The 22,241-nt window shown below is 44.3% G+C and overlaps 1 protein-coding gene across 23 annotated transcripts in view; it reads right to left on the reverse strand.

The window, feature by feature from the left end:
* The window catches only part of LOC147997932 (uncharacterized), a 48,945-nt gene that overhangs the window by 2,266 nt on the left and 24,438 nt on the right, over nucleotides 1-22,241 (reverse strand). For 5 of the 23 annotated variants that reach the window (XR_015647363.1, XR_015647361.1, XR_015647342.1 and 2 more), the window contains one exon: nucleotides 16,025-19,178. The exons of 7 other annotated variants lie outside the window; for them this stretch is intronic. Coding sequence is in view for 1 of the 16 variants with exons in the window: in XM_087601386.1 (XP_087457512.1) it covers nucleotides 19,163-19,178 (16 nt within the window). In the remaining 15 variants the exon portion in view is untranslated. Of the gene's footprint in view, nucleotides 1-205; nucleotides 321-15,191; nucleotides 19,179-22,241 lie in introns of those variants that run through there. 11 more of the 23 variants (XR_015647352.1, XR_015647338.1, XR_015647341.1 and 8 more) reach the window with 5 other exon arrangements.

The raw sequence follows: 22,241 nt of genomic DNA on the forward strand, positions 1-22,241 counted from the left end.
AGGTGACATTCAGAGTCCAGCGGCACAGAAGCAGCATGGACATTTATCCAGTATTCAGATAGAGTACTGAAGATGAAACTTAAGCTGTTCTCATTCCTCTTGCTATTTCTGCTTAGGGAGAAATGAAGCCTGTGGCAGCAAGGCCATAATGAGGCGGTCAGCCCTTGCCTAAAATTAATACCCTTTCTTTTCTCTTGCCACATACCAGTCCTAGTGATGATCAGGTGAAGCAGAGACTCATAGTCTGGCTAGGCTGGGCTGGGATCCTGTGTCTTACTTTATCTTGTTTCCTGATTGTTTTTTCCCTGCCAGTTGCTCATCTGAGATAAGAGGATAAAAAGTTGTTGTTAGAAATAAGGGCCTTAAAATTAGTTGCCGCTTAACTTGTGTCTTATTGAATATGGCGGTTTTGCGTAGGCTTTCATGTAATCTGTCTCCTTTACTTTGGGCAGCTCTTTTGGGTCACGTGTATTTGACTTCGAAATGTCTCCTGTATTTGCATGTGCACACATTTCCCTGATTTTGGGGAGTTGGGGGCTGTGCTTCCATTGAACTTTTATTCACTTAATTTTGGTCTCCTTTGTTTCTAGCTCCTTGTTCTATATATGGATTTTTTTTTAAATTGAGTTCATGTTCATTTCATATGTATGAAGTATGTACATGAATGACCCAATACCTCTCTTCGTTTCTACAGACCTCTGTATCATTCTTACACACATGGCTTCGTTTCTTTTTATTCAGTTGTCTGTTTTAGTTAACATTCCAAATGCCCCCTGCTCCCTGCTCCCCACCCTGCCTTCCTCCTCCCAGAGTTCTTCGCCACATGCCCCTTCCTTTTGCTTGAGAGGGTGCTACCTCACCTACCCACACACACCTCACCACCAGCCTCCCGCTCCCCTGGGGCATCAAGTTTGTATAGGGTTAAGCACATCCTCTCCCACTGAGGCCAGACAAGGCAGTCTGCTGCTACATATGAGCCCCTGTATGCTCCTTGATGGTGGGTTAGCCTCTGGGAGCCGTGAGGGATCCAGGGCCTTCCTACAGGGTTGGGAACCCTTCAGTTCATTTAGTCTTTTTCCTAATTCTTCCATAGGGGCCCCTGACCTCAATCCAATGGTAGGCTGTAAGTATCTGTATCTGTTTCAGTCAGCACCTTAGAGCCTCTCAGAGGACACCGCTGCTAGACTCCTGTGTTCAAGCACAGCAGAACATGAGTAATAAGTGTCAGGGTTTTGTACCTGCCCATAGGATGGATCCCAAGTTGGGCCCAGTCACTGGAAGTCCTATCCTTTAGTCTCTTCTCCCTTTCTGTCCCTGCATTTCCTTTAGAAATGTTTAGGAACAATTCTGGGTCAAAAAATTTGAAGGTGGGTGGGTGACCCCAGGCCTCAGCTGGGGGCCATGTCTGTGCTGGATGTGGTTTCTTCAGGTTCCATCTCTCTACTGTTGGGCATTTTGGCTAAAATTATTCCCATCCAGTCCTGGGAACCTCTCACCTCTCTGGGGGTTCCCCCTGCCCCCACCCCACACTGCTTCATATTGCCATTCTCCTGGCCCTCTGGCCTCTTCCCTTGTCTCCTGCCATACTTCATTCTGCCCCGCTCCCCGCCCCCTTTCCTTCCCCTCTCCTGTCCAAACTCACTCTTGCCTCTGGTGATTATTTTGTTTCACGATCTAAGTGGGTTTGAAATAACCACACTTGGGCCTGCCTTCTTGTTAAGATTCCCACAGTCTGTGAGTTGTATCTTGGGTATTCTGAACTTTTTGGCTAATTCCCACTTACAGTGAGTACATACAAGGCATGTCCTTTTGGTTCTGGGTTTCCTGACTTAGGATATTTTCTAGTTTGAATGTGCAAATGAACCACTTTTTCTGTATCTAGGTTGTTTCCAGCTATTGGGTATTATCGATAAGACTGCTATAAATATGATGGATGGAGCACATGTCCTTGAGATATGGTGGAGCATCTTGGGTATATGCCCAGGAGAGGTATAGCTGGGTCCTCCGGTAGTTCAATGTCCAATTTTCTGAGGAACCTCCAGACTGATTTCCAGAATGGTTGTACCAGTCTGCAATCCCACCAACAATGGAGGAGTTAAGGATGTTGAGCATTTCTTTAGGTGCTTCTCAGCCACTCAATATTCCTCAGCTGAAAATTCTCTTACATGGATTCTTAAATGCTCTCTAAGCATGATCATGTCCCAAAGTTGTAGGAATGCTTGTTTATTTTTTCTGTGTGGGTATCCCCAGCCCATCTTCAGTCTGACAGTTCTTTTCTTTCTGGTTGATTTAGTTTAGCGATGATGCTTACCCCTGTGTTTGACCTCTTCACTTTTCCTGTTCTGAGGTTTCTGTTGTTCCACAGGAGCTTAATGTTTCTGGGATAATTTTCTCAACTGTTTTCATCAAGATTTTTTTATACTGATGTTTATTACTTTGATGAGTCCTCTTGTGTTCATTGATAATTTTAGAAACTAACTTGAATTCTTTGGCTTTTCAACCATTGTCTAATTTGACTGATGAAGTGTTTTAGACATCTTGTACAGTAGGCTCAAAATGAGACCAATTTTCCCCATTGCAACATGTTGTGAAGGGGAAAGCAAAAATAATAGGGAAAAAAGGCTAGAAAGAGGGTTGAGTTCGTGAAATGTTTGCATGCTACATCAAGTGAAGAAAGTTCAGCTCCCCAGCACTCACAGAAATGCCTGTCACCTAATCCCAGCATCTGGAAGTTGCACATTAGGGAATCCTTGGAGCAAGTCGACTAGCTAGATAGGCTCAATCTGCCAGACCCCATGGGACACTCGGCCCCATGTTTGAAAGTAAATAACAAACGAGGAAGATACCAGCTGACAGACTCTTGGGAGTTTCCCTCCTAGCACCTTCTGTAGGACTCGTTTTGTATATACATATTGTTTAAATGTAGTCATAGCAGTTGAATGTCTTATTTTCTCTACAAATTATGATTGAACGTTTTGCCAGGTATATAGTAAGCTGGACTGGCAATCCATGGTCTCTTACAATCTGTCTAGACTCTTCTGGGTTTCAGGACTCCATTGAGAATTCAGGAATAATTCTGATAGGTCTGCCTTTATTTCTTACTTGGTGTTCTTCCCTTGCAGCTTTAATCAGTTTTTCTTGATCTGTATGTTTAGTCCTTTGGTTATTATGTGCTGCAGGAACTTTGCTTTCTGGTCCAAATTATGTAGTGTTGTGTATGCTCCTTGTACTATTACAAGCATCTCCTTCTTTAGCTTCAAAGTTTTTCTTCTGTGCTTTTGTTGAAAACATTTTGTGGGCCTTTGAGTAAGGCATCTTAGTTGGGAGTTTTCATAGTGCCCCAGTTGTCTGTCCATGGTTGTTTTGTGAGAGGAAATTTTTACATTTAATGTTTTGTTTTGAAAGATGTATCCATTTTTCTGTCATATTTTTAAGGTCAGAGATTCTTTCCTCCATCTCCTGTATTTTCTTGGTAAAGCTTGCCTCTGTAGTTCTTGTTCCAGCTCCAAATTTTTCACTTCCAGGATTCCCGAGGTTTGGGATTGATTTATTGATTCTGTTTCCACTTTCAAGTCTAGAATGGATTTGTTCATTTCTTCCAACTGTCTGTGTCTTGCTAGATTTCCTTAATACGTTTATTTAATTCCACACATTCTTTGTGTTTTCCGGATTTACTTACGGGCTTTATTAATTTACCCTTTAAGGAGCTTCTTTTTCATACGCTTTATCTCTCTTGAACTATTTGGGGCCTACTGTGGTAGGATATCTGGCTGTAGGGATATATGCATTTCCCTGCTATTATTCTGTTCTGACCCTGGGATTGAAGGATCTGGGTTTAGAAAGTGATTACAGATCTTGCTGCTGATTTCTAGTTTGTCTTTTCTGGGTACCAAGCTGCTTTGTTCCTTGGTTTCTGTTTCCTCTCTGGATTGTAGACAGTGTGAAACTTGAGGATCGTGGCCTTGGAAGTACCAAGTAAATTGGTTTCTGCGTACTGGGACCGTCCATTAAGGAATGCTCATAGGCTAGGGACACTTCATCGCCTGGGTAAACCGCTCATGCCTACTAAGTGCTAAGGAAGTAGAATCACTGAATGTAAATTAAGTCCTGGTCCTGTGTTTTTCTCTGGCCACAGCTTGCCAGTCCTCCAGATACAAGCACCTGGAGTTGTCCTTCTCCCACTGGGGGTATCTTAGGACTAGCTGCTGCGTGTAGACACCTACAGTGATATGAATGAATCACCTAGGGCTTGGCCATGGTTGCTTCTTGCTTGCTGCCTGTTCTATGGACAGCCTCTGCTTTCTATAATTTTGCTCACAGGACCACCCCAAAAGAATATGCTATGGCTTTCTTCTGTCTTTTCTCAAGGATAGGAGAGGAACCCTTTGCACCTCGCACCAGGCTACTAAGGCAAAGACACCATTTCCACGATTGGCATCATGCCATATTATATTGTACACTAAACTGCAGGCCTGCTCCACCTGTACTTCCCTCCTCTGGGTAACAGCTCATGCCTACAAAATGCTAAGGTTTAGAGTAGAGTCACTGAATGGCATTCCAATCCTAGTTCTGTATCTTTTCTCCAGCCACATCTTGCCAGTACCCAGATCCAAGCGTCTGGCTTAATAGATCCAGTCTCTTGGGAACTTTTGGTCCTCTGGCATTCTCAACTACTTTCCAATAATATGTCTCTATGCTGGGAATAGGAGCGGGGACCTTTGCATCTCCCACCAGTTTACCAAGACCAACTTATTTACTGTATTGCCAGTATCAGAACACATCACATAGGATAAGGGAATTGACGGGGGCATCACCACCCACACTGAAGCTTGAACCCTGAGGTAAAGAGCACTGTTCTGATGCTGTTGTTGACCTGGACAGTCCCAGCTGGCCACTGGCAGGTCTGCCTCAAGGGCCTCAAGAGCAAAGTGGACAAACGCAGGGGAGGAGAACACAACATGCCCAGCCAAAGAACCCTTCATCAGGGACACTCCTGTCTCAACCATTTGTTCCTGCAGATGCAATGGAGAAGGCCAGGCTAAGGGAAATGATCCAGGCTTCCCAGGGAAATCCACAAACAACATGAAAAATAAAACCAGTAGCTACCCTCCCTGACTCCTCACTCTTATACCTGATTCACAGTGTGTCCTTACCTAAGCCGCTGCCACAGTGGGTGCACCCATATATACTATGTGAAGACAGTGAACAATACACTCTTCTGGGGGTTATTAGGGACCTTGTGTCTTTGTAAGCTGGACTTTAACTAGCTTGTTTCTCTGAGAATCCCCTGTATCTTAAGCCTTTGGAGCTCCTGTCTTCTATCCTTGCTAACTGCCTTGCTGCATGGTGGGTAGTCAAGGAACATTTGCAAGAGGCACTGGGAAGCATCTTTCAGTATGTTCCCTTGGAACCTTTTCTTAGCACAAAACAGAAGTGGTGAGGTCAAATACCACATTCAAATAAAAAGCTTCTCTAGGAGAAGGAAGTTCATGTCTGCTGTACACACCCACAGGTAAGTGGAAAAAGATCCACATACACTCACACTCGAGTGCACATTCACAAGAACACACAGCAGACAACTCAGACACACAGGCAGTCTCCAAGTACATTAACATAAGCACCTAGGGTCTGTAGCCACCTAACTACCCAGCAAACTTGTCAACAACTGTTACACACCAACATTTCCACATACAGGTTCCTTGCTGCTGTTGTAGATAACCTTCTAACTAAAGTTTGTAAGTTCACACTCAAATGGTAAGATACAAGTGGGGGTTGGAAAGAAAGTCTGCCAGGAGAGCCAGGTGCTTTTATCTGCTGAAATGTAGATAGGAGAATATGCAGTAAATATTCATGTAAAAGCCAAGGCTGCCCCAGTGCTAAGCAAGCAGCAGAAGGACACAAGTATGCTGCCCATGGATTATAAGGGCCACAGACTGGAATGGAGGCAGGGAACCTGCAGTAAGACCATGAAACCCTGGAATCCTGCTAGGCCACCACGGGTTTAGATCAGGTAAGGAGAGAAAGGCACATTAAGAGGGTTTCTATACCATGTCTGATGGCTAGATCTTTGAGGTCCCCCACAAATTCTGAGTGAAAGCAGGGTGCTACTCTGCATCTGTGCCGGGATTGCAGAAGGGTTTTTAAGCTCAGTGTTTCAAAATGGTCCCTGAACTACAGGAAGCCAACTCTTCCTTGAATGAGCTTGCACAGAAGAAAGACCCTGGTCCACACTGGTAAGAAAAGCCTCTGGTTTCACAGACGCTCAGGGAAGTGTTGTCTGGAAGACCCTGTGCTCCTCAGAGTTTTAAGCAAAAACCGAGCGTCCGTCACTGATAGAACACAGTGTGCTGAATGGAAATCCATTGCCATGGAAGACTGTCAGGAGCCTGAAGTGGAGGGTCGGACCCGGCAACAGAGTTGACTTCTGACCTGGTTGTCATATTCTGAGCATTGCCCACCATTCCTGAAGGCAACCATGCTTGGAGCTGAAGCCGTTGGCTTGGAGGCACATCAGCAACAGGTGGCAACACTTGGGCGATTTGAAGCAGCCCTAAGAAAGTGGCCTTACTGCTGCTGCTGGAAGTCCAGAGCTGGCAGAGGTGGACACCATAGTGCAGGCAGAACAGACGGGGATGAGGCCAGAGACAAAGTTCAGGAAGGTCTGTGGGAATGGGCAGGGAATGGTCCAGCAAAACACCATTTCCCTGTGGAGGAACTGGAGCTGCTGTAGTCCCTAATAGGCTCAGTCAATGCCCAAGCAGGAACTGGAGCTGCTGCAGTCCCTAATAGGTTCAGTCAATGCCCAAGCCAACAGGATCCAGGAGAGCCTCAAGAGATATGTAGCTCAGAACAGGTCCCACCTGGAAAGCAGGCAGGCTGTGATTGAGGGCATCCAAGGCTTCTGAGTCACGCATTATCTTTAGTGATGATCACACTTCGGGGGGGTGAGCAAATATGGAAGAAGATATTGGTAGGGCATCAGTGAAAATAGAAGGTCACTGTATGGTTGCTCTATGCTGTGGAAGGAGTGAGACCAGTTAACTTGACATGAACAGCAGTTTTACTGCATCCTTGTCTGGCCTTGGATATGGTAGAAATGCCTGAAGCAATGGTCTTTCTGTGCATTTTTGTGTCTCTGTCTGTCTGTCAGGTATGTTTTTATGCTTTACATTCCCACAGCATATGCAGCTACTTCTCAGAATAACAGTCCCTGCCCCGAGGGGACTATAGAGACCCTTGGGAGATTGAGGTAGAAGAGTTTCATATTGATGCCATCCATGTAGGTGTGGAATGGAGGTCATTGACATCAACTTGAGTAGGTGTGGAATGGAGGTCATTGACATCAACTTGAGTAGCTACTCTCGGGTAAGCACTTCCCATCAACACAATCTCTCACTATCTCCCAGATGGTGTTCTGACCTGGTCCTCACGTTAGACAGAGAAAGCCTAGATGTGTTCAGTGAGTGGGATTCCCTGTTAATACTGAAGTTGGAGTGTCCCAAAGACACAAGTGTCCACAGGACCCTGTTGTACTTTTTACACGAGTGACAGTTTTGCTCTCTGACCACGGGCCATCTAGCTTTAGACACGGTAGATGTCAAGGGGCAACCACCAAGTCACAAGATATCCTCCTGTGTCTAGACGAAGTGGTCCTGAGTTCCTGTCAGGCAACAGAAGAGAGTTCTTGAGGAAGAGGGAGTGCCATACATACTTCCAGGGACTCTGACAGCGTTGGGGCTGATACTGCTTTCTTCTGGTTGCAGGGTCACCGTTTTACAGTCAGCAGGACTCCATGACAAAAAGTAGATGAGGAACCAGGCCAATATCTTAGTTATGCTCAGTGAGCAAGATGAAGACTTGCTGAGGTACATGTTGAAAGACCACTGCTTCCTAGGGAATGGTGTCTGAACTCAGCAGTGGGGAGTGTTAATGAAAAGTACTCTTTGAGCTCCTGTGGGGGACGGGGTAGTGTTGCCTCCCTTCAAGCAGGCCCCTCTGTGTTGGCTCTGGTAGACACAGTTTCCTCTTAATTGTGCTGTGCTCTGACAGGTGGGGGAGGTAAACAGGGCCAGGAGGCTGAGCAGGTTCACCTTTCTCCTTGGCATCAACCCTTCCTTCCACAAGAGAGTGATGATAGTTAAGGAGTCACAGGCTCAGCCTCTCTGGTAATAGGCCTGTCCATAAACAGACAGACACAGGCCATCCATGTTGGTACTTCTTCAGAAGGAAGGAGAGAGAGTGTTGTACCCAGACCTCATACACTCTCTTTATCACATCTCCGATGACATGATGAGTCCTGGTCCAGCACTCTGTAGCTGTTTACTATCCCTGGCCCTGTTTCATATAGCTACTGGTAGGAAACTTGGAGCCTGAGTTTTCCAGGAGTGCATGTGTGCTCACAACTGAGCAGGAGGTAAGAGGCTGGTCATGCTGGAGTATTGCTGGCCACACTACTCCCAAAATAAGTTTCTGTGACCTCGAAATTCCTTACCAGTGTAAGGGACCCCCATCCAGAAGCTAGAGACATTTGCCTCAGGTCACTGCAGAAGACATCTGTCTGGATCTCCAGAAGTACTTCTCTCTCCGACAGAGAAGGCTGGAGGGAGAACACATGCAATCCTGGCTGAGCTGCCTGGTATATGAGAGTTCACAGAGCTGCTGACCTATCTGGATTTGACCACATTGTCCAGAAGATAAGCAGTGTGTACAAGGGATGGTAGGGGGACTCTTAGCACAGGCAGAGACATTTCACAGAGTGCCAGACAAACCATCTCTTAGTTCAGTGGACGGTAGATGGCCTACCAGAGGAGCCAATGTCGGTAAGTAGAGTAATGTGGGGAGCAGAAGATGCAGACCTCCAGGTCAGGGAAAAGCCATTTGCTATAGGTCCCTCCTGTGAGGCAATAGGACAGGTATTTCTCAACATCCACAGCCAAGCCTATGTCTCTCCCAGTTTGCTTCAAGGACCTACCACATATGTCTGCTTTGCCCAAGAAGGCCCTACCACATATGTCTGCTTGGCCCAAGAAGGACTTACCACATATGTCTGCTTGGCCCAAGAAGGACCAACCACATATGTCTGCTTGGCCCAAGAAGGACCTACCACATATGTCTGCTTGGCCCAAGAAGGACCTACCACATATGTCTGCTTGGCCCAAGAAGGCACAGAAAGGTTTGTCAGCTCTTGGGCAGGAAGGTATTGTCGGGTGTTTGGGAAATGCTGAGGCAAAGTCCTTTCAGGCAGAGAGTCTGAATGCCAGCTCAATTCAAGTAAGAATAAAGGAAACACTGTGAGTAATGCACTGTTCAGACTTGTTACAACTTGTTACTTGTCTGACCGTCTTACTGATTTAGACGTGGTGGGCTCCAGAAAGAAAGCCGCTGTTTCCTCTGGACCACCAGATGCTGTCAGCCTAGGACAACCAGAAGTAGTGGGATCTAGGATGTCAGAGGCTAGGCTCTGGACCTTCAGATACTCTATACTCTGGAAAGGGGAACGTGTGGGCTATGTTGAGTAGAGATGCTGTGGGGTTGGGACAGTTGAGTGCTGAGGGTCCTAGACAGAGTGTAAGTACCTGGGAAGTTTGAAGCTATGTGCCCTGGACAGTTTAAAGCCATAGTTCTTGGAGACAGATACTGAAGGGAATCTGGCCAGGCTTACCCTACTCACCATTCCCTCTGCCTTGCTACAAATCAACTAGGTTACATTCCCAAAGCAAGCCACCAAGGGACTATTTCCTTATTTGGCCACTTACTTCCTCCTCCTGCACAGTTTAATACTGTAACTCTTTATATCAGTATAGGATGCAATCTGGAGAGTGGGTCATGGGCTATGGACTTTAGAAAGGTATTCTTCTTGAACATGCACTGAACACACAGCAGCTGGACTCTGAAGTCAGGTGTAGGCATGAGAAAGTGAGGATGTTGTTTTAATGACAGATTAATGTTAGACTATGTTAGCTCTGGGCAGGCTGCTATTGTGACCCTCCTAGAATCAGTTTGTGTCCTTCATCTCTGGTTAATTGGATAACATGGGCTATGTACCTCTGGATGCTGAGGATTGATTACAGCCCAAAGGAGCGGGCCTAAACAGCCAGCCAGTTCATTCTGTAGATGTCAAATATTGTTGTATCTGAATATAGAGGTGCTCTGTGTTCTACAGAGCCTGAAGTATAGAATGTCACCGCCTGCTGATGTATGCACCATGCAAATCCATGCATCATGTCTTCTGGACACTTCGGTGCCCTGAGTCATATAGAATTGAATGCTCTAGGCACTACATGCAGGGTGTAGAGACTTCTCAACAGTTGAACAATGTGTGCCCAGCACAGTCTCCTTCTATGAGATTCTGATCAATGCTGTGGGAACTGGATAATCAACTGCTGTGAACACTTCTTTGTCAGATTCCGTGGACTCTGGAGGACAAGAGTCATCCAGAAGCTGAGAGCTTCGATAGTGGATACTCCATGAGGACTGCTAGTTTCAAAGAGCTGTCTCTTGCCTGTGCTCCTGTTGTGTGACAAGACTTCTCGTGGGGTCAGGGAACACAGGTTTGAGCACCCCAGGTTGGGAGTTCATGACAGACCAAAGTGCACATATTAGGACAGTCCGACTTGGTGGACCAGTGAGTTTAATTGGGGTTACTTACGGGAGCAGAAGTGACTCAAAGACAGCTTCCATTCAAACCAACCCCCCAGTGTGGGTGACAGTTCACGAAGCTGGGAACATGGAGCACAGACTGCAGGGTAGAGAATGTCCTTTTCAAGAGATTGCTGGTCTAAACCTCTTCCAGGTGACTCAACTTGTGTTTGCTTCTTCTGGGCAACTGGTCTTGTCTCAAGAGTTTTCTTTGAGGCTTGGCTTCTTTGCACTGGGGGGAGGGGCCTACTGAATCTAGTCAGTTTCAGATGCTTGCTGAGCTCTTTTGAGTGGCTTTATCTCTGCCTATGGAGCTTCCCTGCGAGCTGGAATAGAGTTGTCTTCTCACTCTGCTTCCCTGCAGGATGGAATGTCCCACAACTGTTCAGGATCCTCGGGAACGTCAGTTACTGAAGGTTCTGGACAATGTAGATTTAGAAATTTGGGGTTGTCAGTCATCGAGAGATCTGGACAATGATTGCCTTTTCCCCCTGCAAAGTCCTAATCTGTAGGCTTGTGGGCAGTCACACCAGGTTGGCTCTGACCGTGACATGATGCCTGACATACGGACGATGTGAGGAATGGACATCATTTAGTCACTTTGTGCTGGTGGCTATCAGAAGGTCCAGATTACGGACAGTCATAAGATTTGGGCTGTGGGCTGTCAGACCCTTGGGTTCTGAAAACTTGGACAGCAGACTGTACGCACATATTAACTCTAGCTGGCCAAAGGCTGTGGGTAATACACTGTCAGAAATCATTGCTCATGCTGGGCCGTTGACCATGCATATTCCTGGAAGCTAGATCCTGTGGACAGTGGGCAGTCAGATACTCTGGGACCTAAAGTCACACAGACTGTCTATAAAGGTAGAAGCTGTTGATCTTGCATAGTAAGAGAGTGAGGGGTTCTGTATACTTGGAAGCTATGGGCTTTGGGCAGTTAAATGCTGTGGTCTCTCAACAGTGACAAGCTGTGAGACTGGAAGATGAAGGACTGCACTTGTGAGGGAGGTGGAAGTTGTGAACTGAGACAGTTAATAGTGGTGGATTTAGAATTGACAGACTCTGTGGTCTCTGGCCAGTCATTTGCTTTCAAGTCTGTGGAGTTTCATTCACTGTCTTACATAGTCAGAAGCTGTGAGGACTGGGCATTATAGGCACTGTGAAGTCTAAAGCTGTGGGAACCAGAAACTCTACAGATGGGTCCTCTGCAGAGCTAGACCTGGGTATGAGCTTTTTTTTTTTTTTTTTTTTTTGATTACTTTTTACTCATTCACTTTCCATCACTTCCCTTCACCAGGTCACTCCCTACCCTAATCCTACTCCCCTGCTCTTCTAAATGTGTGGGGTTGGGGGGACAGTAACAAGTCTTAACAGTCACTTGTGTGGACTTTTACATGGGTGATAGGAGGTTTGGACTGTCTGAAGCTCTAGTCTTTCCACAGTGAGACTTTGGATGCTCTGGTGATTAGACAGGTGACAGCCTGAGTTTGCATGCAGATGATATGGTGGTGCTGGACAGTTAGGTTTTGTTTGTTCTGAACAGCTCTCTATGTATGACATTTTTTCACAGCATACCATGACAATGACCGCCACTTAAAAAGGGTGGCATCTGGGACCCTGAGAAGCAGGACACACATCACTCCAGGGGACTGACCATCTGAAATAAGAGGCTGCCTGCAGTAGGCTGGGATGGGGACATCTCAGTAACCTGAAGCAGCTCTTTATAAAAAGCCAGTTGTTCCCATTTCTCCTAAACTTAGTCCTGCACAACAGCTGTGTAGCTTTCATTTGTGCGTGGCTGTTTTGCAGTTGGCCTTGGTGTGCATAATTATTCCATTACATCTGACCTTCCTACTTCTTTCTCCTTCTGCTCTGGTGAATTTTGTGTAACTAGATGTTCCCTGATGCAATGATTCTTAAACAATTGGAAATTGAGAGATAAGGGCACAGCACAGCACAGTCCTAATGGCCCAGGTGCATGCTGTGTGTGCTCATCTTGGAATCAATGTAGTAACTGCACAATAATAGTTCAGATTAATGCTTGACTTGCAAAGAAACTTTAAAGGATTTATTAGAAAATGAATTAGCACCAACATTGGGACTCCAAGAAAGGAAAAATTTATTGAAGTAACGAAAAACGTTTTATATAACACTTAACAGTGGATCCTAGATAAGGAAGAATAAAATACGTAAAATTACGTACTAGTAAAACTAAGTCAAAATAGTGGAATTCTTAGGAGAGTGTTTGTGTGCAATATAAAGGAGCAGAAAGCTAGCAGAACTATTGAGTTAAGGGTTAACTTGATTCTTTCTGACTACTGCCTGGCAGTTTTGTCTGTCATTTATCATTAGAGCTTCCCAGGAAATTGCAACAGGCTGAGCTCAGAGCTCTGAGCTCTGAAGTATAGTAAGTCGAAAGTTAAAGTTTAACTAATGATAAGTTTGCAATTGTTATTATTTTGGTCACAGGCCTGAGAATTAGGGAAAGCTTGAAACTTTGGGTAACAACTGTAATTCTTAATTCTTTGTGCAATGTGGTTATTCTTTTGAATTTGATTTGGCAATGATTGTGCAATGTCTTTTCTTTAAACCTGCTTTTGGAGTAACATTAAAATAGTGGGGCAAGAAGGAGGCGAGAGAGAACGAGAGGAGCATGTGAAGCTAAGCGTGAGTGAAGAGAGAGTGTGAAGAGTGAGTGAAGAGAGAATGTGAGGTGTGTATGAAGAATGTGTGTGTGAGTGAAAGGAAAGTGCATGTGATATGTGTGAGATATGTGTGAGGTGTGTATGACGAGTGTGTGTGAGAGTGAAAGAGGAATTAAGACATCTGTGTATGTGTGTGTGAGTTTGAGAAAAGAAAAGTACAGAGGAGAAAAGAAGAGCACACAAGAAAGTGCAGAGTGTGCAGCCTCAAGCTGCAGGTGTGTGTGTTTGTGTGTGTGTGTGTGTGTGTGTGTTTGTGTGTGTGTGTATGAGAGAGAGAGACAGACAGACAGACAGACACAGAGAGACAGAGAGGGAGAGAGAGAGATGGAGGAGGAGAAGAAGAATGAAAGGAAGAAGAGGAAGAGGAGGGAGGGAGGAGGAGGAAGATGACAAAGACAACGAAGAAGAAGAATTGAAGAAACTTTAAGCATTGAAAAATTGCCTGTCGGTTTGTACTCCAAAGTAGTCTTTTATACTTTTTCCCCTGCTTCCAGTTGAGAACTGTCATTCAGAATTGAGGCTGGACCCTGACAATAGTCAGAGACGGCCAGCTGCACTTGGCTCTGGACGGTTGCTAAATGCTCTGAGCACAATTCTGTGTGCCTGCCTGCCAGCCTATCTCCATCATAGTCAAGGACGCCAGCCCTCTGGTACTGTGAGCTCCCAGTGAATCAATCTTAGCTTCTTGAGGTACCTTGTTCATGGGGTACTTCATGACAATACAAGGATAAGAAAGACACTGGAATTTAGTGTGGCTTCAGATGTCACATGTGTACTTGTAACTATTGCAATAGTCTTCTGCATGACTTCAGAACCTCTGTGAGTTCATATGTGCAGCTGCCCTGCTGTATGAGAAGGAATACTATTGACCTGTAGCCATCCACATCCTCTGGCTCTCATATTCTGTCTTTTCCACCCCTACCATTCCACAATGGATCTCTGATCCTTGGAAGGCAGAGTGCAGTCTAGAAGTTTTCCACTGGCTTTGCTGCAACTGGTGAGTCTGACAAAAGCCACCTAATGGGTTAAGAGACTTGAGAGATGGCTTCGTGGTTAAGAGTGATTCGTGTTCTGACACAGGAGTTTGGCATACAAATGCCTGTAGGAATTCCAGCTACAGGGGACCCAACACTCTCTGCTGGCTTATGCTGGCACTTAAGACATATGCCCCAACCATGCACAGCCAGGCAATTAAGCACTTGACTAAAGGTTTTTAAAAAGTCCTGCTACTCTAAAAGAACACAGTCTTTGTTGTGATACTGTCTGCCTCTCTGCCTTCTTAGTAGTCTTCTAAATAAAACTTTTTCTTTCTCCAACAACTGCCCTGGCTGTTTGCCCTTTCTAGCTGACAAGGAGTAAATGAACTTAGGTTTGTGATTATAACACTGGCAGCAGGTGACAACAGTCCCCAAAGTATATCATGGACTTGCATAGAGAAGCAAAACACACAAAGTCAAAAAGCAAACAAGCTATAAAACACCAAACCAACGGGCGCAAAGAGCTATTCTCCAGGTTTTTCAACTGCAATGGCTGAGCCCAAATGAATGATTTTTTCTTTTGAATGTCAAGTGACATCTGATATCCTTTGTTTAGACAGGCTGACCCCCTGCCATTGTGACAGGGGACAAATGAATGATTTTAGAAAAGCAAATGTGTGCTGCATAACCATATAACAAAAGCTAGTTATGGATTTTGAGCACCTCACTACACTTTCACCACAGAACTGGCATCCACACCAATGTTTATCACGCCCTTGTGAGGCAGAGGAGGGGAGGAAGGCTAAGACTAGCCTGGAATTCATAGCAAGACCCTGCCTCCAATTCAAACAAACAGGCCCTTGATAAGTAGTGTGAAATCACATGGTTTTATATTCTTTTTATAAAGTGAAGAGCTTGCACAGCGTACATAGTTGGTGTCCAAGTTTAAGTACCTCTTGGGTTAACGTCCATGGTCATCTATTGCTTCAGTGTCACACTTGGAATCCAAACCTAGTTTTCCCTTCTGTTCAGGCCAAATAGTAGTTATCAAGTTTTAATTCACTGGCTCCCTGAAGACTCCTGGAGGTATGGGTACACAGAGAGGCAAGGAATGGTTCTTTCAGTAAATTAGATGTAGCCCAAGGTAAGGTAAGTAGCGTCTGGACCTGTCACATTCCAATCTCTGCACAGGAAACACAGCTTCTTTCCTAACATTGACCCCACAATCGCCTAAAACTCATACTGATTGTGGCCAGTATGAGTCACACAGTGAGTCTGAGGCCAGCCTACAGTGCATAGTGAGAACTTGCCTCACTGGTGCTCATAGGCCTCACTGGGTTTACAGGAGATGCTAGGCCTCCTCTTCTCTCTCTTAGCTGGTGTCTGGTACATGTTGGACTCAGCACTCTGTTACACATTTTACAGGGGAATATCAGGAAAGGGGGAAGCAACCTCTAGCCCAAGATTGTTTATTGGATGAGGCATGTGTACTTGGCCAATGAGATGTGAAGTTTGGTTCCACCATACAGACAGAGAGAGGGGGCAGACATTTCTCCCCATGGGAGGACTGTAAAACCCACTCTCTTGCCCCTAAACCAATGTTCCAGAGACGTTTTTGCCCCTGGTCTCCATGACAGTGTGTACACATTCCCTTTCTGCAGAACTCGGTGCTGAGAATGACTTTTTCTTTCATCAGTCTCTGAATTTGTTACTGTTTTATTCCCAACAGAGATTAAGTGCACATGGGAGAGAGCACAACATTGTTACCCTGTGTACTTTTGTATTTTGATGGCTTAATGGGGAGAAGAACTGGACAGATGGGACTCAGAGATACATTTAAGGGTGCTTGTTGTACCATCCTGAGTGTAAGAAAAGTAAGGCAGAGAGGCAGAATGACTCCATCTCAACAGGCTGAGACTGTTTTGTTGCAATAGTGAGTGGCGTCAACCTTTTCCTGGGATGAACGTTGAGTGCACTTAGTGGCGTGAAGGAAAATATTTTTATACATAAACACATACTTGGGTAGCTACCAGGAACTTCCAGCTTGTGTGTACTCTGTGTGTGTGTGTGTGTGTGTGTGTGTGTGTGTGTGTGTGTGTGATTTGAGTGGAATCTGTGTAGTTTGCTTTTGAGGCCCAGACATATTGTTTCTGCAGGTGGACAGAAATGACCAGGCAGGATGGACCTAAGTCACTCTTTTTGACTGAGGGTTGTTGACCCTTACATCTTGACTTGATTCCTCATGACCTGAGGCTATTATCATTATCCAACATAGCCCAATTCTGGAAGGGTAAAAAGAAGATGGGAGAGGGGCCATAGTTTCATGTGAGTGGGAAGGCCGGGTGGCAAGTGGGGATGGGACATCATCCATCTAGAGGAGTCAAGGAGATGGGTATGTTCTGAATGGTGGAAGGAGCATGCTGAGACCCTTCCAGGTAGGATAGGCAGGGACTGTGAGGTTTGGACCATAAAGGACTCTGTGACCCTCTGAGCAGTGCAAGCTTGTAGTCTACATTGGAGAAACTCGGTGAGACAGCAGAAAGACCGGAAACAAAGAGTGAAGTTAGCACAAATCATAATGTTAGTACCTGACTAGGAAGCAAAACCATCACTTGGCAGTCAGGTAAATGCTGTCTGCCCCTTTTCTGTTTTTAATTCTGTTCAGTGATGGCTTAGCTTTCTCTGGTACTTGGCCAGATCGGTCACAGAAAGCCAGCATCCTTCTTCCTCTAGCAAGGCAGAGACACCTTCCTTTTCGGCAATCATTACATCTAATGCATTGCATTTTGGGAGGAACACTACAGCCAGGCAATCTATTTGGTTCAGTAGGGTGACTATACTTTGCTGTACCAAAGTCAGGTCTTCCTTTGGCTGTCTTGTACCGCTTGGAGCTCAATTGCTCGTACGTGGGTGCCTCTTAATGCCTCGTGCTGGTGAGATCCACTGGGAGAGCTGCTTACATGGAGGGTTTCTTTGGGTATGAGGTGAATTTCAGTAGGGTGAAGACGGTGTAAAAGTGTGAAAATGCAGATGATAATGAGGAAAGGAGTGATCCAGGGAAAGAGACAGACTGAGAGAGAACTCATGGCCCATGCATAAGAGGAGGCTTGTGGTTGTATTTTTGTCTGTCCTTGTGTATTTCAACCACCTTTCAAACCAGTTAGGGTTTGTTGGTGCATGAGCAGCATTGTTGGATGAAGAGGGCACCGATCCTCTCTTTAGCAGTAGTCAGATCTAGTCTTGGGGTAGATATTGCAGCAGCCATGGTTCTGAAGGGCTAGAAACTTCTCTAAGGTTTTTGAGAACTGGTGAAGCAGAGACATTAAAAGGATATAGTTCACCCGTTTTCGCTCTGAGACCTGAAAACAGTGCTCAGTGTGGCCAAAAGAGTGAAGAGGTGGATCCAGGCGTCAGAGGTTGCCAGAATTGCCTTTAGGACTTTAGCATGCAGATTCCTTTTTGAGCTGACAAAAGGGACTGTGTAGAAAGGGCAGCAGCTGTTGCACACTAAAATAGTGTCTGCTGAAACATTGAAAGAATGGTCCAATGTGAGCAATGCCTTGGGGACTGTGAGAGATGATATCGGAAAAGGGCAGAGGACCTTATTTTTTCCCCCTCATGTCCACTTTGTCCCCTAGATTGTTGTTGGATGTGATTTTGTGCCTCCTGTGACAAACATTTTCATTCAATTCATAAGGCATGTTTTATTCTTGTTGGATGTCAGTCCACAGCTATAGGTTCCAATCTGGTCGGTGTACTTGAATCTAGACTTGGCCTTCTGCTTTGCTTTCATGCTTTCCCAGATATAATCTACAGTACATGCCAGGCAGTTGTGTTTAACTTTGGTCTGTCCAGACCGAGATCTGGGAAATTGCTGCTCTTGTTAATATTTTGTATGTTCTTACTGGTGTTTATTTACATGCTTTTCTCAGTTCAAACAACTGTCCTTGGGTCATTGCTTTCTTTGTCACATCCGTGTACAAAAGTACCTTCATGTATACAAGTACACCGAAACTAAAGTAAGGGTGGGTACACTATTACAGCATAGTCAATCACATTCTTTCAGGTCCTAGGTTGTCAGGTCCAACAAGAAGAATAGCAGGAGACAACGGTGACAGGGTCCATCCAAGGGGTCACGATAAAACTCAACAGATGGCAAAGATCCAGGACAAAAGTCAGGAGGTAATAACTGTACATCTTTGTAGGGAACATTAAGAGACAGTCCAAAATAACTTTTGTTTAGTAACCTCAAATGCCATTGTACAACTGGCTGGAGGATGTACCAGAGTTTTGTAGGAAAAAACAACTGTAATAGCAGTGTGCTACATCAGGACTCCCAGATAAAGAAAGACCACCTGGAAGCTTTTTTTTAAAAAAACTCCATGGAATTCGGCATCTAATCGGCAATTTACAAGACAAATAGAACCCCATTCTGAGTTATGTTTACAAAATTGTCTAGCTAAGTTTCCAAAGGCACCACTTCAGTACACAGAATCATTGCCCTAAACTATGAGTTTGATGGCAGAGAACTTGGCAGCCCCCTTTAGTCATGGATCATTTGTGGTTAGTGTGTGGACCATGAAATTAGCTCCTGTTAAAATGAAGACTTGAAAGGCATAGCAGAGGGCATGGTCAATTGAACTAGCACGCAGGTCCCATACCAGTCCAGTGATAGGCTTACTTTCCAGGTTCCACTGTTTATAGCATCCTCACATGTCAGTGTAGGAGACAGTGAGGCCAGAGTAGTTGATTTTTCACTCTCTGTTCTTTGGGAAATAAAGGAAGCTTGTGAGACTGGAAGATCCTCCATGAGGCAGGAGCTGGTCAGGTCTACAACAGTCAGAGCTGGTCAGGCCTGAACAGACAAAGACAGCACCATCAGCCTTTTGACATCCTATTTTCCTATGCATATTTCTCCTGCAACAAAGCTAGCCTGGGGCTTACTCTTGTCTTCCATACAATGGACCTACTTATAGGCCTACGGAAATCCTGCTATGCAAGTGTATTATAAATGAAACCTATTTTACCCAAGCATTTATTTTTTCATAAAAATAGTTTTGTTTTTGCTTCTAGTATTCCAATTTTGAATATTATTTTACATTAAAGAGAGTAAGTTTACTTGCTTCGAGATACTTGATTCGGACTTAACTTTGACAACATATACAGATGGGAGATGTAGTTTGTCCATCCTGCCAAGCTAGTCTCGGTAAAAGAAATAGATCTGCATTAGCTTGACTACAATCACAGTTCTGAGTACATGAAAGAACGTGATCGTTTATAAGGAGACTGACCATTAATTTGTATGGCTTAAATGTCTTTAAGAGCTTACAATAACTAATGTTCAGGACACTAGATTTTTATAATTTTATCTTAATGAGTCTTAGAAATTATCATTTTGAATTGAAGCTCTTTTACAATGAAAATAAACTTTGGACTATCGATTACAGTATAGAGAGAGAGTAGGAACCCCATTTCTTTCTATGAATCCTTCTACAAACCACCAAGGCTTTTTATGTGACTCAGGGACTCTAAATAGATAAAGCTTAACAAAGTTAACAAAGATATAAGGGATTAGACATACATCTTTCAGTCATATTTTGTCAACATGTGTTGACTATGATAATTATGGGAATGTATGCTGGCATATTGTACAAGAGAAGATTACCTTATATGGATATTTAAGTATTAAGTTTTTGTCATAGGTGCTAGGTTAACAAGAACTAAGAAGGTGGAGGCAGTAGACAGAGTGGTAGACACCCATAATTATTTTTATGCATTTGAAAATACTCTTCAATGTGTGTGTATGTGTGTGTGTGTGTGTGTGTGTGAGAGAGAGAGAGAGAGAGAGACAGAGAGAGAGAGAGAAATTTATGTGATTTTAATGTATATACAACATTGAAAACAACATCTTAACTACCATGAGATATAAAATAGTAGGCAGAGACATCATTTGTTATAAGAAAATTTTCAAGGGGAAATGTTAGGCAATATTTGAGGCCTTTCTTCAGTATATCTTCTTTGAAGGGATCCTCCCTATTTCGAGTTTTTAGCCTGTATACCCAGAAAACCTTGCGGTCTCATATAACTAGAGCCTAATCTCATACAACCAGGTGGGAGGATTGACAAGATACACAGTTGAAAGCCCAGTGATCTTGCCTGTCTCCTCCCTTTGGAAGGAATAAGAACAGTTAACAAGTCCAGCTGTGTTTTAGGCAGTCTCACTAGAGTTCTGAAGACAGAATTTATCAAGACATTTTGCCACATCTCCTTATTAAGAGAAGACTGAATCCCTTTCCACACAGAGTGTAATGAAGCAAATTAATATTAACTGTGTACACCCTGCAAAACCTTTAGGCTTGCAAGCACACAGGCAAACCTTGTAGAAGGCATAACCCAGTCTTTATGACTTATATAGCATGTAGTCTTTTAGTTTTGTTCGGCTTGTATCAGAGTCATCATCACATTTATGTTCACATCATCTAAAAGAATTTAGCTGTGGGAACCCAGTTAAAACTATGGTGCTGGAACAATGATTAAGAGACTCTGAGCTGAAGCCCCCTTTATTCTTCATATGTATGAGCATGCTTAGACACAAGATACAATATAGTTTTCCTTTTCGCTGGTTTTAAGAATATAATGTCTCTACACACATACATTGTTTGGTGGTTTTGCAAGGAGAGACAAGAGGGCAGATGGAGAGAACCTGGGTTAAGGAGGAGAAAAAGAAAAACAAAAAAGGGAGGATACGAGGAAGAACTTCCTAACTTTCTACTTCCCGTCTACCTACCTTCCATAATAAAACAACCTTTTCTCCTGTTGTTTATATTTTCTTCCTTAACTCAGTGAAGTGACAGTCTATTTTTCTTTGTAGGTTAGACATTACACATATTTTAATAATTCAATTATGCAGATTTAGCTCAATTATCAGATATAATTTCAACAAAGTCAAAAAGGAGAACTATTAAAAAAAATTAGAACATTAGGGGAAATCAATTCATGCTGACGAACAAAATAGTCACTCTGGGGATGAGAGGTTTTTTTTTTATATATAAATACTTGTTATTGGATTATATTATTTACACTCTAAATGTTTTCGCTTTGCCAGTTTTTTCTCCAGAAATCCGCTATCCCATCCTCCCTCAGCTTCTATGAGGGTGCTCCTTCACCCACACCCCCACTCCGTCCCACCTCTGCCACCCAACATTGACCTACACTGGGACATCAAGCTTTGAAACAAGGGCCTCTCTTACTGTTGATGGCCAACAAAGCCATCCTCTGCTACATATGCAACTGGAGCCATCCCTATGTACTCCTGGGACATTGGTTTAGTCCCTGGGAGCCCTCGGGGGGCTATTGGCTGATACTGTTGTTGTTCTTATGGGGTTGTAAACCCCTTCAGCTCCTTCAGTCTTTTCTCTATCTCCTCCATTGGGGATCCCATTCTCAGTTCAATGGTTGGCTGAAAGCATCTGCCTCTGCATTTGTCAAGCTCTGGCAGAGCCTCTTAGGAGACAGCTCCTTAGGAGGCTCCTGTCAGCTGAGAGGTGTTTCTTAGAGTCCTTCAGCCAAAGTCCTAGGACCAAGCAGAAATTGTCTAGTCAGCTTCCTACAGAGTCAGGGCCATGTCAATTTCCTGACTCCAGTGGCCTGCAAGAATGTCTAACATGACCTCCTTCATATTCTGTCACAGACACAGAATTTATGAATCTATGTGTCACTCAGAATTTATGAGGATCTCAAAGATGTGGCAATGACATGGAAATGGATACCTTCTTCATATACCTTCCTGGTCAGGCCCTAGTCTCTATACCCTTAGGCGCCAGCAAGAGTGAATGGTTTCCTGGGACTGTGGTGGGTCCTTTTGCCTAATTCCTTCCTATGATGATTATAACCAAATGGCTAGCATACTTGTCTGATC

This window comes from Rattus norvegicus, chromosome Y (assembly GCF_021556685.1).
Source record: "Rattus norvegicus strain SHRSP/BbbUtx chromosome Y, alternate assembly SHRSP_T2T, whole genome shotgun sequence".
NCBI classification, from domain to species: Eukaryota; Metazoa; Chordata; class Mammalia; order Rodentia; family Muridae; genus Rattus; species Rattus norvegicus.